Genomic DNA, 14,885 nt, shown 5'->3' on the forward strand with positions numbered 1-14,885 from the left:
GGAAGGATACAGCTTGTGGTGGAAGCAGCCATGACAGAGCTTGGAGATGGATTCTCTCTCATCATGTGAATGATTCGCTCTCATTGTTCACCACTACACTTAATTACCTCTATTTATCATTTTGGCTTCTCCCTCTAATCCTTGACTTAAATCAATGAGTTCTCACTGAACTCTCATGGGCTGGACTGAGACCTCAACATCTTATACCTTAAGTACAGAACCCATGGTACTTATTATTACTTAAAGCATGTGGAAGTAGCTTAATAACTAAGTATTAAATTGTTAATTACTGTGAAATTGAATGAGAAGTGCTGCACATACAATATCATTGTTCAGCTCTACGGATACATGATTTGACCCTATCTGATAGCCCTCATAGCAAAAGACACTACGCTGTGTTGGTACAGATTATTTTCAGATCAAAGAGTCTCACTGCAGGAAGAGGCCGAGTCATCCCATAATAATAGTTTGCAGCCTTTCAAATTTGTATTTGAAGCTCTAAGAATAAACTCATTTTTCTGCTTTTCTTGAATTAAGTGATTAACTAGGTTCAAGAAGAATGAACAATTTTAAGTTTTGGTTTTCAATTGGCTAAGTCAATGGGACTCTGACAATAGGCCTCATTGTCTCCTCTTCATGCTCTCAGGGCTTAGAGGTAAAGTAGAACAAATTCAAGCAGGCGCCACCTCAAAATGTACACAATGTACTGTTTTCCACGCTGGTACCTTTTCTAAGATTTCTAGCTACAGGAGGAAAGAACACACACACACAAACTGTAAGAACTTGCCGAAACTAAAGACATCTTGTGATTCCACAGCTGATGTCTCAGGATCACTTTGAGGGACAGGAAAGTTTCCTGTTCAAAGTTTCCTGTTTCATGTACCTGGAAACAAGTGACTAACGGGCCTAGAGATCTCTGATATCTCAAGTGTCAGAGGTCTTGGGGAACTATGGTCTTGCAAAGTCAGGAAGACAGAAAAAAAAAAAAAAGATGGAAAAGCAAAGAAAAATACTTCCTGGATTTTTAATTTCTTCATGCCACGTTTTAAAGATCAAACTCTAGGAAAGAAAAAAAAATTGAACTTTTAAAGGAAAGTTGGGAAAATCAAAGCATCTCTTGATTTGGATGTTAAAAAGGTCTGAGGAGTTTGCCCTCTTTCTCTCTTGGGAATTCATTTATCATTCTCAAGATGTCACTATAGAAGAAATAATACTTTCTGTCTTACAGACATCCTTGTGATACTGGAAGACTGTCCCAGAAAACAGGGTTGTAAACATGTATAATGAGAAACATTTATTATTAGCATGATCACATTTATAAAGGCATAGCTTAAAGTAGTTCTTGTTTAGTTTATAATAAACCCTTGATGCCATGGAAGAGGGAAAAAGGAAGTTTGGAAGATTCATGTTGACAGACAGTCAAGAAAAAAATTTTTCATAACTCTAGCCTACTTGGTTTTCCTCCATGCTTTACATATTTGGGTTCCTAAATAGAACATGTACGTGTTCAGTAACTCAGTCATGCCCAACTCTTCGCGATCCCATGAACAGGGGCCTGCCAGGCTCCTCTGTCCATGGGATTTCCCAGGCAAGAAAACTGGAGTGGGTTGTTATTTCCTTCTCTAGGGGATCCTCCCAGCCTAGGGATGGAACTTGCATCACTTTCGACCCCTGCATTGGCACGCAGATTCTTTACTACTGCACCACCTGGGAAGCCCTGAATAGAACACACAATAAAACAAAAATCTCTCCATCACAAGTAAGATAAACAAAAGGATCCCCAAAGAAACTGAAATTATTTCTCAGAGCTTTGATTACTCTAACGAGCAGATCTGTATAAAAGAACAATAAAAAAGAACAAAAGCTTCACTATTGTAGTTTAAAATGGGATCAGAAAAAATAAATAAAATGGGATCAGAAAACAGAGAGTCAATTGAATGGCAGTGCTTCTTAGACAACCAGATTCTATCCCCAGCTCTTCAACATTGTTATCTTGCCTAATGCTGTCACCACGGGATACTTGTATTCCCAGTGTTTCTTTATCTTCACACCCACTAACAATCCCTCTTTTTTTTCTGAAGAAACAATACTGTTTTTTAAAAGTTCAACCAGGATGAAGCTTCTGGCACCATGACAAAGCCTAGACAAATGAATTAAAAGCATCTGTCTAGCAGTTACAATATTTAGTGCCTCATTAGATGAAAGGGGCAAATGTTCCACAGAGGTAATCTATCAGGAAATACAAGCCATTTTCTCATGTTAGATTTGTAGTCCATCTACCCAGAGATGCTCCTGGCATTTTAATTTTGTGTTAAAAGCAGAGAATTGTTAGAACCATGGTAGTGGAATGGACTTAGTGCCCATTAGTACAAAGAGATCATAAAACAGAGACAACATCCATAGAGATGAGAACAAATACTAGTAGATATACAGTTCATGCCTTTCAGACTTTGTCCCAGTAAAGACATTTCTTGGTTTCCATTAAGGTCATTGAAAAATGGAACTTTTGCTATTTCTTACATAATTAAAAAGCCCTTTTGCACAATAACACAGATAGAATGATACTAAACCAGTGAGGCTGAAGATCCATTGTAACCCAAATCAAAGAGTGACATTTTTAAAAAAAGCTACAGATTAATCTGACATGGTTCATTCTATTCAAAGAACAAAAAACAATCATTACACTTTCCATTTTCAATTCCACTATGTAATGCTTCCAAGAGTTTGTTATTTCAGCAACATATTTTACGTCTTGGAAAACATTTCTCAATCTGCTGTGATTGCTAACTTGGAGACCATTGAGGCAGGAATAAAAAAAGCTGCTAAGTACAAAAGCCCCATGTTCCTGCTGTGGCTTATATCTTCTGGAAAAAGCTATCAAAGTTATTAATATTTCAACAACTGTATATCAGAGAATTCCAAACTTCTAGAAGTAACTTTTACTCCCTATAAAAAGACTGCATAACAGAAAAAAAAAAAAAAGACAGCAATACAAAGGGAATATATTTTGCAGGGAAATGTGAATTTATTGAGTTCAAATGTCAAATAAGGGGAAAAATATACTTAGTCACTTTTTTACTAGTTAAGTCTTTCTGTATTGCTTACCTGTGGTATGACTCCAAAGGCCTTCCTCCATTGTTGCAAAGTAATTGAATCCCAGGACACACCATCTATTTGGATTTCTCCTTTGGTATTCAGCAATCTCAAAAAAGCCAGTAACAAAGTGCTCTTCCCTGATCCAGTTCTTCCCAAGAGGCCCACCTAGAATATTACAGTGATGGAATTAGTCCTGTGACACATAGATACAATACCATAAATGCAATCTGATATTATACATGAATTTTAAAAACCCATGGAAAACATTTTTTTTTAATCATCACCCAAGAAGTCTCACTTATTCATTCAAACCTTTTTGCATACCTCCAATTCTGATTAAAACTGATTTGGAACACAGCAACTCTGGAAGACAATATAGAAACTGGCCATAAGGGACTGGATCCCTGATGCTGAATTCATTTATCTCTGATTTTTACTAATAGCAAAAAAGTTAAAATAAGGTCCACTTCACACTGAAGAAAACAAAGAGTGTCTTAAAGCACATAATTTTTGAGAATGGGCTCAAGCCAGAAGTGGAGACCTACAGCTTGATCTAGTCAAATGTGAATACAAGCTTGAAGATTAATAAATCCACAGGGGTTGTAATATTCATATACTGCCCGTAATAAAATAAGTGAATGCCAAGTTCAGGCCTGACAAGAGGGAATAAATTCAGTGAGCTACACATTATCACAAAAGATAGGTTGGGCCTTGCCACTTAGTGGATAAGTACCTGGACAGTTGCCAAATCAACTTCTTCCATCCATTCTGACCAGCAAGAACAGAATTTTAGGAAGCAAAAGGGATATTAAGGGAAAGAAAAAAAAAAAAAACAACTATCCCTGTTACTTAAAGACTCTAAGAACACAGCATGGAACTGAAGGCCTGCACCACAAGGTGCCAAGAGGCACTTCAGGCGGCCCACTGGGAGCTGACTCTGCTCTGAGGCCAGCTCAGACCCAGCACTTAGAGGAAGAAGCTCTGAGCGAGGTCATTAATGAAACCCTGAATAAACTGCTCAGCATTTAGTGGCACTGAACAGTTCTTTCTTTCCCCTTGCATTATTGCTATTTCTTTTTTCTCATTTGGCCTTTTTGCAAGAGAGCTGAACAGTCTTGTAGAATCATGCTTTTTACACTATTTGTGGTAAACACTTACGTTTTGTTTTGTGTTTTACTTTCCAATCCAGAGTGAAGTATAAAATAAAACATGAATTTCTGAATTCTTACTCTCAGTTTCTATATTTATCTCATTACAGACTAGTAACAGTTTCTAAATCAGAACTAATTAGGGACTACAATAAATGCTTGAGAGCATACAGAAATCCACAATAGTAATAACATATTGCATACCAATTAGGAACCTTTAACATATTAAATGCCAATCAGAAAGGCCTAGGAAGTAAATTAGGTCTTTGGGGTAAGCTGATAAACAATTGTGATACAACTGTCTTTCTGTCCATTATAAGAGCCCTACAATAGGACTTGCACACATGCCTATTTTCTGAGACAACAGAAATCAAATAAACAAAATGTTGCACATTAACCCCGTGTTGAAGCTCTTCATACTATGGATCACAATTGGTAATTATTTTACTTGTTCTTTTCTTGATTATTGTTGTGTTCACCCCAAGAATATAAGTTCAACAGGGCAGGGTAATCTATCTTGTTTTCTATTGAATTCTCAGCACCTGGCATAGTGGTTGGTTCACATAAGTGCTAAATAAAAAACTTATTTGGACTGACTGAGAGACAGTCAGATGAAAGGATGAATGGATGGATGGACAAACTGGTGGGTGAGTAGGTGGCAGATAAATGGAAGAAATGAAAGAAGGGAGGGAAGGAGGGAGAAAGAGCAAAGGAAGGAAGGAGGGAAAGAGGAAGGAAGGGCAGATGAATCAATAAACTTATTTAGTAGAATATGAATAAACTTATTATAAACTTATTTAGTAAATCTAAACAAATGGATATAGTCAATTTTGGTTAACTCAATTTAAAAATCTTGTTAAATTTCATATGCACACTTCTATTTCTGCATCAGCCCATTTTGTACAAACATATTCACCATACTTGATGATTTTCCAAACACAACAGTAAAGCTCTGTAGAAGCAATCTGAGTATGCCTTGTATAGGGGAGGCATGAATAAAAAGAAGAGAAGGGAAATTCAAGAGCAGGAAGTGACCTGCTCTAAAGTCATATCAAGAACTTTTGCTGATAAGTTCCTTGATATTCAGACTCTTAAATCATTAGCCAGGAGTCTAATGATTAAGGTACATGACTACACTCTTTTTCCTTAAGAAGCAAATATTTAAATGTTTAGAAAACCCAGGTTTTATATTAGGATAAAACTGGACCAAGTGGCAATTTGTAAATCTTTAGCTCTATAAAGTTTTAGCTATCTCTTTGGGTCCTTATATAGCTGAACTGGTGGCATTGCATTAAGTCAGACATGGCTTTCAACAACATGTCTAATTGGTTCATACCTAACAAAGTCTTCTGTTGTTTATATACTTGGCACATAATAATTCTTTTCCGGGATTTGTTTTAAGGCTTCTCAGTGATCTATTGAATAAGGCCAGACTACTTCCCGCAAATAAGCCTTTAGGACAGATGCTAATTCTAAGTCAGTGTTTTCTGGTAACTTCAATGTACCTCCTCTTTGATAATTTTGGATCAAGATAAATCACAATGATAACATTGTGGAGAGTTAAATAGTGTTGAATTTGGTGCTAGTTGTAATTTCATTGTACCACGAATAAAATAGTTTCAGTACATTCTTCTCAGAGAGTCTTATTAACACCATTTTAATACTGTAATAGATTGAAAACTGTTATAATTATCATTTATCTTCCTTTGGTCTCTATAAATCAAATGTCGAATCAAATGAAATTTAGATACCTAAAGTTACAATAACTGTAATTTTATGTTGATTGATCTGTTTATTATTAATAAAACATAATTCATAATGTAGTAAGTTCTCGAGACTCTACTCTTCACAAAACCAGTATAAGTAACTGAATGATTCAAATACTTCACATCAATTTTTGTCAAGACAGAATGTCATATGTGTTTAAAAAATCAAATAGATATTAGGTGCTTATGCTGCTATGATCTGAGCCCTTGATATTATTTGAATTGTTTCGGCATCTCAGTATTTTAAAGAAACTACAAGTGGAGAAAGCAGATAAGTTCATCCAGATTAGGTCTTGAAGTCTGATTAAATATATTTAACCAGTGTACTACCCAGTATTGTAGTATATACAATATGTCATCTGAGGCATTTTGATAAATCTAGGTTTATCATGAATGACCTACCTCCAAATTAAAATCCTAGCCTATACTTTGAGATGAAAAAGAAAAGGAAAAAGAAAAGAGAGATGCTAGTTAGGGGAAAGTGACATTAAAAATTTAGGCAAAAATCAAAAGCTTTTAGAAAAAACTATTTGAGACTGAAAAGAAAGATAAGTTTTCTTTTTTAAAGTTACTCTTTTTAAGTTAAACTTGTGAAATACTTGCTACATTACTCATGCACTGAAAATAAAACTTAAAATACAGATTCTGTGAAGTAAAAGTCTAAATTAAGAGCCTAAAGAGTAAAAGGATTTCTCAACACTAAAGTCATTTCTATGGACAAAGTGCTTTAATACGAAGATTGAACCATTTTTCTGCACAAAATATTATTTTGTCTTTTTGCCATGTAGTGGGCTGAATATTTGTGTTTCTCCTAAATTCATATATTGAAATCCTAACCCCCCAATGTGACACTAGTAGGAGGTAGGGTGGCTGGGAGGTGATTTGGTCAAAAGAGTGGAACCTTCATGATGGGATTCAGTAAAGTTCAGTTCAGTCACTTAAGTCATGTCTGACTTTTGCGACCACATGGACTGCAGCACGCCAGGCTTACTGTCCATCACCAACTCCTGGAGCCTACTCAAACTCGTGTTGATCGCATTGGTGGTGCCATCCAACCATTTCATCCTCTGTCATCCCCTTCTCCTCTCACCTTCAATCTTTCCCAGCATCAGGGTCTTTTCCAATGAGTCGGTTCTTCACATCAGGTGGCCAGAGTATTGGAGCTTCAGCTTCAAATTCAGTCCTTCCAATGGATATTCAGGACTGATTTCCTTTAAGATGGACTGGTTGGATCTCCTTGCAGTCCAAGGGATTCTCAAGAGTCTTCTTCAACACCACAGTTCAGAAGCATCAATTCTTTGGTGCTCAGCTTTCTTTAGAGTCCAACTCTCACATCCATACATGACCACTGGAAAAACCATAGCTTTGACTAGATGGAACTTTGTTGGCAAAGTAATGTCTCTGCTTTTTAATATTATGTCTAGGTTGGTCACAGCTTTTCTTCTAAGGAGCAAGCATCTTTTAATTTCATGGCTGCAGTCACCATCTGCATGATTTTGGAGCCCCCAAAAATAAAGTCCCTCACTATTTCCATTGTTTCCCCATCTATTTGCCATGAAGTAATAGGACCGGATGCCATGATCTTAGTTTTCTGAGTGTTGAGTTTGAAGCCAATTTTTCACTCCCCTCTTTCACTTTCATCAAGAGGCTCTTTAGTTCTTCTTCACTTTCTGCCATAAGGGTGGTGTCATCTGCATATCTGAGGTTATTGATATTTCTCCTGGCAATCTTGATTCCAGCTTGTGCTTCATCCAGCCCAGTGTTTCTCATGATGTACTCTGCATATAAGTTAAATAAGCAGGGTGACAATATACAGACTTGACATACTATTTTCCTGACTTGGAATCAGTCTGTTGTTCCATATCCAGTTCTAACTGCTGCTTCTTGATGTGCATACAGGTTTCTCAGGCGGCAGGTAACAAGGTATGGTATTCCCATTAGGAATTTTCCAGTTTGTTGTGATCCACACAATCAAAGGCTTTGGTGAAGTCAATAAAGCAGAAGTAGATGTTTTTCTGGAACTCTCTTGCTTTTTTGATGATCCAATGGATGTTGGCAATTTGATCTCTGTTTCCTCTTTCTAAATCCAGTTTGAACATCTGTAAGTTCATGGTGCACGTACTTTTGAAGCCTAGTTTGGAGAATTTTGAGCAATACTTTGCTAGCGTGTGCTGCTGCTAAGTCACTTCAGTTGTGTCCGACTCTGTGCAACCCCATAGACAGCAGCCCACCAAGCTCCCCCGTCCCCGGGATTCTCCAGGCAAGAGTACTGGAGTGGGTTGCCATTTCCTTCTCCAATGCATGAAAGTAAAAAGTGAAAGTGAAGTCGCTCAGTTGTGTCTGACTCTTAGCGACCCCATGGACTGCAGCCCACCAGGCTCCTCCGTCCATGGGATTTTCCAGGCAAGAGTACTGGAGTGGGGTGCCATTGCCTTCTCCTGCTAGAGTGTGAGATAACCGCAATTGTGCAGTAGTTTGAGCATTCTTTGGCATTTCCTTTCTTTGGGATTGGAATGAAAACTGACCTTTTCCAGTCCTGTGGCCACTGCTGAGTTTTCCAAATTTGGTGACATACTGAGTGAAGCACTTTAATAGCATCATCTTTTAGGATTTGAAAGAGCTCAACTGAAATTCCATCACCTCAACTAGCTTTGTTCATAGCGATGCATCCTTGACTTCACATTCCAGGATGTCTGGCTCTAAATGAGTGACCACACCATTGTGATGATCTGGGTCATGAAGATCTTTTTTGTATAGTTCTTCTGTGTATTCTTGCCACCTCTTCTTAATATCTTCTGCTTCTGTTAGATCCATACCATTTCTGTCCTTTATGGCGCCCATCTTTGCATGAAATGTTCCCTTGGTATCTCTAATTTAAAGAGATCTCTAGTCTTTCCCATTCTATTGTTTTCCTCTATTTCCTTGCATTGATCACTGAGGAAGGCTTTCTTATCTCTCCTTGCTATTCTTTGGAACTCTGCATTCAAATGCATGTATCTTTCCTTTTCTCCTTTGTCTTTTGCTTCTCTTCTTTTCTCAGGTATTTGTAAGGCCTCCTCAGACAACCATTTTACCTTTTTGCATTTCTTTTTCTTGGGGATGATCTTGATCACTGCCTCCTGTACAATGTCACAAACCTCCATCCATAGTTCTTCAGGCAGTTTGTCTATTGGATCTAATCCCTTGAATCTATTGAATATAATCCCTAGAATCAGCCATAGGTGAACCCATGTCCCCACCCTCCCGAACTTCCCTCCCAGGCAGGTAGGTTCTTTACCACTAGTGCCACCTGGGAAGCCCTAGGGAAATCTAAACAAATTGCTGGAGGCTCAGTGTGGTAAAGTCTAAGAGTAAAAAACTCCCAGGGAGCCATTCATAGGGAAGATTCACACACTTTTATAAGTATTACCTCCAAGAGCCCACCACCAACAGTTAATCTCACAGTGAAGTACACAGAAATATCTTCTGATATCCTCAGGAAGAGGTGAGAAACAACAATTTTATAATATTCCAGAACATCCTGTTTTTCTTAACAAAGCCTCCTTCAAGAGAAACTAATTTACCAGAACTGAACCTACTGGTTTTTGTGTTTTTTTTTTTATTAGAACCTAACTGATCAAAGAAAGGAAAACATTCAGCACCAACCCACACAAGTGCACTACTGCACCTAAAGGGGGAGAAAAATCTGAGAAGCACTCGTGAAGCCCAAGGGCACAGTCTCAGTAAAAGACTGAGACATAATTATAGAGCAATAGAACACTTCCTTTTACCCCAAACCTGACACTCGTGAAGGCCTAATTATTTGAGTTTCTTTTATCTAGAATATAGTGTCACTTGTCAACAAAAAATTACAACATATACTAAAAGGCAAAAAGCACAGCGTGAAGACACTGAGCAAGCATCAAAACCAGTCAGATTATGCCAGAAATGTTACAATTATCAGTCTGGAAATTTAAAACAACTATGAACAGTATGCTAAAAGCACTAATGAACAAAGTAGAAAATATGCAGGAACAGGTATTGTAAACAGAGAGGAGGAAATGTTAATATAATTCAAAAAGGAATGCAAGAGATAAAATACAACAACATGGTAACAGAAATGAAGAATGCTTATGGTGGGTACAGGAGACAGAAAATGGCTAAGGAAAAAAATCTGTGAGCTTGAGGATATGACAACAGAAACCTTCAAACCAAAAAGCAATGAGGAAAAACCTGAAAGAAAAAAATCAGAATATCCAAAAACTGTGGGACAATTACAAAAGGTATCATGCACCACTAATGGAAATACCAGAAAGAGAAGAAAGATTGAAAGGAACAAAAAATATTTGAGACAATAATGACTGAGAACTTCTCTGAATTAATGTTAAAAACTAAATCACAGGTCCAGGAAGCTCACAGAACATCAAGCAGAATAAATGCCAAAAAACTAATATAGGCATATGATATTCAGATGACAGAAAATCAGAGATAAAGAAAAAATCTTGAAAGAAGCAAGAGGGAAAAAAACACCTTACTTATAAAGTAACAAAGAAAAGAACTAAATCCAACTATTCTTCAGAAAACGTTCAAGCCAAAAAAAAATGGAGTGAAATATTTAAAGTGTTGAGAGAAAAAAGCCACCAACCTAGAATTCTTTACCTTGTGAAATTATCCTTCAAAGGTAAGTTAGAAGTAAAGACTTTCTCAAAGAATAATCAAGGGAATTTGATGTTAGTAGATCAGCTTTCCAATAAATGCCTTTAAAAGTTCTTCAGGAAAATCATTTAAGTCAGAAATTCTGACCTACATAAATGAAGAGTACCAGAATGAATAGTAAGGGTAAAATAAGAAATTTCATTTTTTTAATTCTTAATTGATCTAACAGATAGCATTGTGCTCAAAATAATAATGGCAACACTGTATTCAATTATGTATGTTTATGTTTCTCTATAAGTAAAATAAATGGCAGCAATAATACAAGGGACAAGAGGGAGGAAGTGGAAATGCAGCTGACCCTTGAACAACACAGATTTGAACTTACACCCAGATCATTTTCAGTAGTAAACACTATAGTGCTACAACTTTCACATGTGGTTGAATCAGATGATGTAGAATCATAGATACAGAGGGACTATGGATAAATAGAGTGAATATTTTTTGACTGTACAGAGGGGGGTAATCCCTTATACCCACCCTGTTCAAGGGTCAACTTTATTTAGTTATAACAACATACTTCCATTACCTGTGAAGTACTCTAGTATTGTTTATTAAAAGGTGATTTGAACTAGATGAAAATGAATATTGCAAATTTTAGTCTGTCTCACCTACTTCAAAAAATTTCAGCCTCTCTCACTGATTTCTCTCATCCCCCACACTCCCACCCATGTGGCAAACACCTTTTCACTGTATGTATGACTATTTCTATTTTGCTATATTTGCTCATTTTTTTCATTTTTAGATTTCAAGTATAAGTGAAATCATTTGATATTCGACTTTCCCTGACTAATTTCACTTTAAATAAATAAACCCATTTTAAATATAAAGGCACATATAGATAAAAGTAAAAAAAAAAAAAAATAATACCAGGTAAACACTAATCTAAGACAGTTGGAGTAACTAATTTTACACAGAGCAGATATCAAAGCAGGAGAAATGATCAGATATAAAAAGAGTACCATATAATGATAAATGGGACAATAATAGTCCAGAAAGATATAATAATGTTTAGTGTGTATACATCTAACCGCAGTGTGTCAAAATACATGAGGCAAAAACTGACAGAACTGCAAAGAGAAATAGATGAATCCACTATTATACTTGAAGACTTCAATACACTATCAAAACTGGACAGACACAGAAGTGAGAAAATTACATTCACCAAGATAAATCACATATGGGCCATAAAACACAATATAAAGAATTTAAGAGACTGCATCTCATATAATGTATGTTCTCAGACCACAATGGAATTAAACCAGAAATCAAGAACAGAAAGACAGCTGGAAAATCCCAAAACATTTGGACATTAAACAGCACATGGGTTAAAAAAGAAATCTCAAGAGAAACTTAAATATATTTTAAACAAATGAAAATCAAAATGAAATTTATCAGATTGTGTGGTATGTAGAAAAAGCAGTGCAGAGGGAAATTTATAACATTAAATGCTATAGAAAAGAAGAAATATCTAATATAGCTAAGGGGGTGTGTGCTAAGTCACTTCAGTTGTGTCAGACTCTTTGCAACCCCACAGAACGTAGCCCGCCACTCTGTCCATGGGATTATCCCGGTTAGAATACTGGAATGGGTTGCCATGCCCTCCTTCCCAGGATCTTTCCAACCCAGGGATCAAACCCACATCTCTTGCATCTCCTGCATCCACAGGTGGGTTCTTTACCACTAGTGCCACCTGGGGAGCCCAAATATACTAAAGCTAATATACAGAGAGGAGGAAATGTTAATAAAATTCAAAAAGGAATGCAAGAGATAAAATACAACAATATGGTAACAGAAATGAAGACTGCTTATGCTAATATACTAATAAATATAAATATAGTATCATACAAGTATCTAGTATAGAAAAGAATATAATATGTAATATAGAAAAAAATATCTAAAATCAATAGTTTAAGTTTCCATCATAGGAAATCAGGAAAAAAAGAGAAAATTTAATCCAAAATAGGCAGACAACAAATAAATAAATAAATAAAAATTAAAGCAGAATCAAGCAGTTGGATTGAAAACAAAATCAGTAGGGAAAATCAATAAAATTAAAAACTGGTTCTCTGAAAAGATCAGTAAATTTTATGTTTCTAGCCAGGCTAACTAAGAAAATAAGAGAGATAACATAAACTACTACCAAAAATGAAAGAATAGTTACATTATTTAGTATAAGGAATATGGTTAATATTGTTATAACTTTGTATGGGGATGGATGGTTTCTAGACTTTTTGTGGTAAAAATTTCATAATGTATACAGATGTCAAATCACTATGTAGTACACCTAAACCTTACATAATATTGTATGTCAACTATATTTCAATTAAAAATATTTTTAAAGAAATGAAAGAGGAAAAATCATTACATCTTAGTATGTATTATTAAGAGTAATAAGGAAATACTATGAACATCTCCATGCCCACTATTTTCATAACAGGTGAAATGAACAAATTCCTTGAAACATACAAAATCTGCCAAAACTCATAACAATCTGAATAGGCACAGTTATTTTTAAAGAGATTGAACTGCTAAGTAACAATCTTCCAAATCAGAAAGGACCAATTCCAGACAGATTCATGGTGAATTCTAAAAAATATTTAAAGCAATAATTCTACCAGTTCTCTACAATCTCATTCAGAAGATGGAAGCAAAAGTGATACATCCTAAGTCATTCTATGATAGTAAAAAGTGAAGCCACTCAGTTGAGTCCAACTCTTTGCCATCCCATGGACTATAGTCTGCCAGGCTCCTCCGTCTGTGGGATTTCACAGGCAAGAATACTGGAGTGAGTTGCCATTTCCTTCTCCAGGGTATCTTCCTGAGCCAGGGATTGAACCCAGGTCTCCTGCATCGCAGGTAGACTCTTTACCACCTGAGCCACCAGTGAAGGCCGAATTGCCATAATAACAAAACTAAAGACATTAGAGATCAATATTTCTCATAAACTTAGTTGCAGAGTGCTTAAAAATATTAGCAAGTCAAATCCAACAATATATACAGAGAATTATATACCATGAGCAAGTGGGATTTATCCTAGATATGAAAGGTTGGTTCAACATTTGAAAAATCAATGAATAAAATCCATCATATCAACAGGCATGAAAAATCATATTACCATATTAACAGATGCAGAAAAAACATAAGACAGAATCCACCACCAATTTTTGATTAAAAAAACTCTTAGCAAAGTAGGAATAAAGGGGGAAGGTCATCAACTTGATAAAGACATCTATAGAAATCCTACAGATTATTACTTAACGATGAAAAACTTAGCTTTCCTACTAATATCAACTCAAGGCAAGAATTCTCCTCTTATTACTTTCAACATCCTACTAGTGTGTGTGTGCGTGCTAAGTCACTTCAGCCATGTTCAACTCTATGTGACCCTATGGACTGTAGCCCCCCAGGGTCTTCTGTCCATGGGGATTCTCCAGGCAAGAATACTGGAGTGGGTTCCATGCCCTCCTGTAGGTAATCTTCCTGACCCAGGGATAGCACCCACATCTCTTACGTCTCCTGTAGTCTTAGCTAATGCAACAAGACAAGAAAATAAAATAAAAGGCATATCGATTGAGAATAAAAAAAAAATAAAACTGTTTTTGTTTGCAGATGAACTTACCATCTATGTAGAAAGTACAAAAGAACAACACTATAATTCCTAGAACTACTAAGTGATTATAGTAAGATTCAGGATACAAGGTTTATATACATAAGTCAACTGCTTTCCTACATACCAGCAATGAAAAAGTGGAATTTGAAAACAAAATACAATTTACATTAGCACTCCCCAAAATGAAATACTTAGGTATAAATCTAAGAAAATATATACAAGATAAGGATGATAAAAATACAAAACTGATGAATTTAATCAAATAAGACTTAGAGAAATGGAAAGATGTTCTGTGTTCATGGATAGGAAGACTCAACACGAACCAAGCTGTTGGTTCTTTCCAACTTCATCTATAGAGTCAACGCAATTCTAATCAAAATCCAAGCAAGTTATTTTATGAATATGGCAAACAGATTCTAAAGTTTCTATGGAAGTGCAAAAGAACAGTCAACATATTACTGAAGGAGAAGAACACAGACAGAGGACTGACACTGCTGAACTTCCATGACTTCGAAAGTTGACTGAAAACATTGCTGCTGCTGCTGCTGCTGCTAAGTCGCTTCGGTTGTG

General features: G+C 36.1%; 1 protein-coding gene across 3 annotated transcripts in view; it reads right to left on the minus strand.

Annotated features, from left to right (window-relative positions):
* CFTR (CF transmembrane conductance regulator) overlaps window positions 1-14,885 on the minus strand; it is a 191,842-nt gene that overhangs the window by 25,908 nt on the left and 151,049 nt on the right. For all 3 annotated transcript variants that reach the window (XM_043463109.1, XM_043463107.1, XM_043463108.1), the window contains exon 23: window positions 3,106-3,261. In XM_043463109.1, the coding sequence (XP_043319044.1) occupies window positions 3,106-3,261 (156 nt within the window). The remainder of the gene's footprint in view (window positions 1-3,105; window positions 3,262-14,885) is intronic.

The sequence above is a fragment of the Cervus canadensis genome, chromosome 3 (genome assembly GCF_019320065.1).
Source record: "Cervus canadensis isolate Bull #8, Minnesota chromosome 3, ASM1932006v1, whole genome shotgun sequence".
Lineage (NCBI taxonomy): Eukaryota > Metazoa > Chordata > Mammalia > Artiodactyla > Cervidae > Cervus > Cervus canadensis.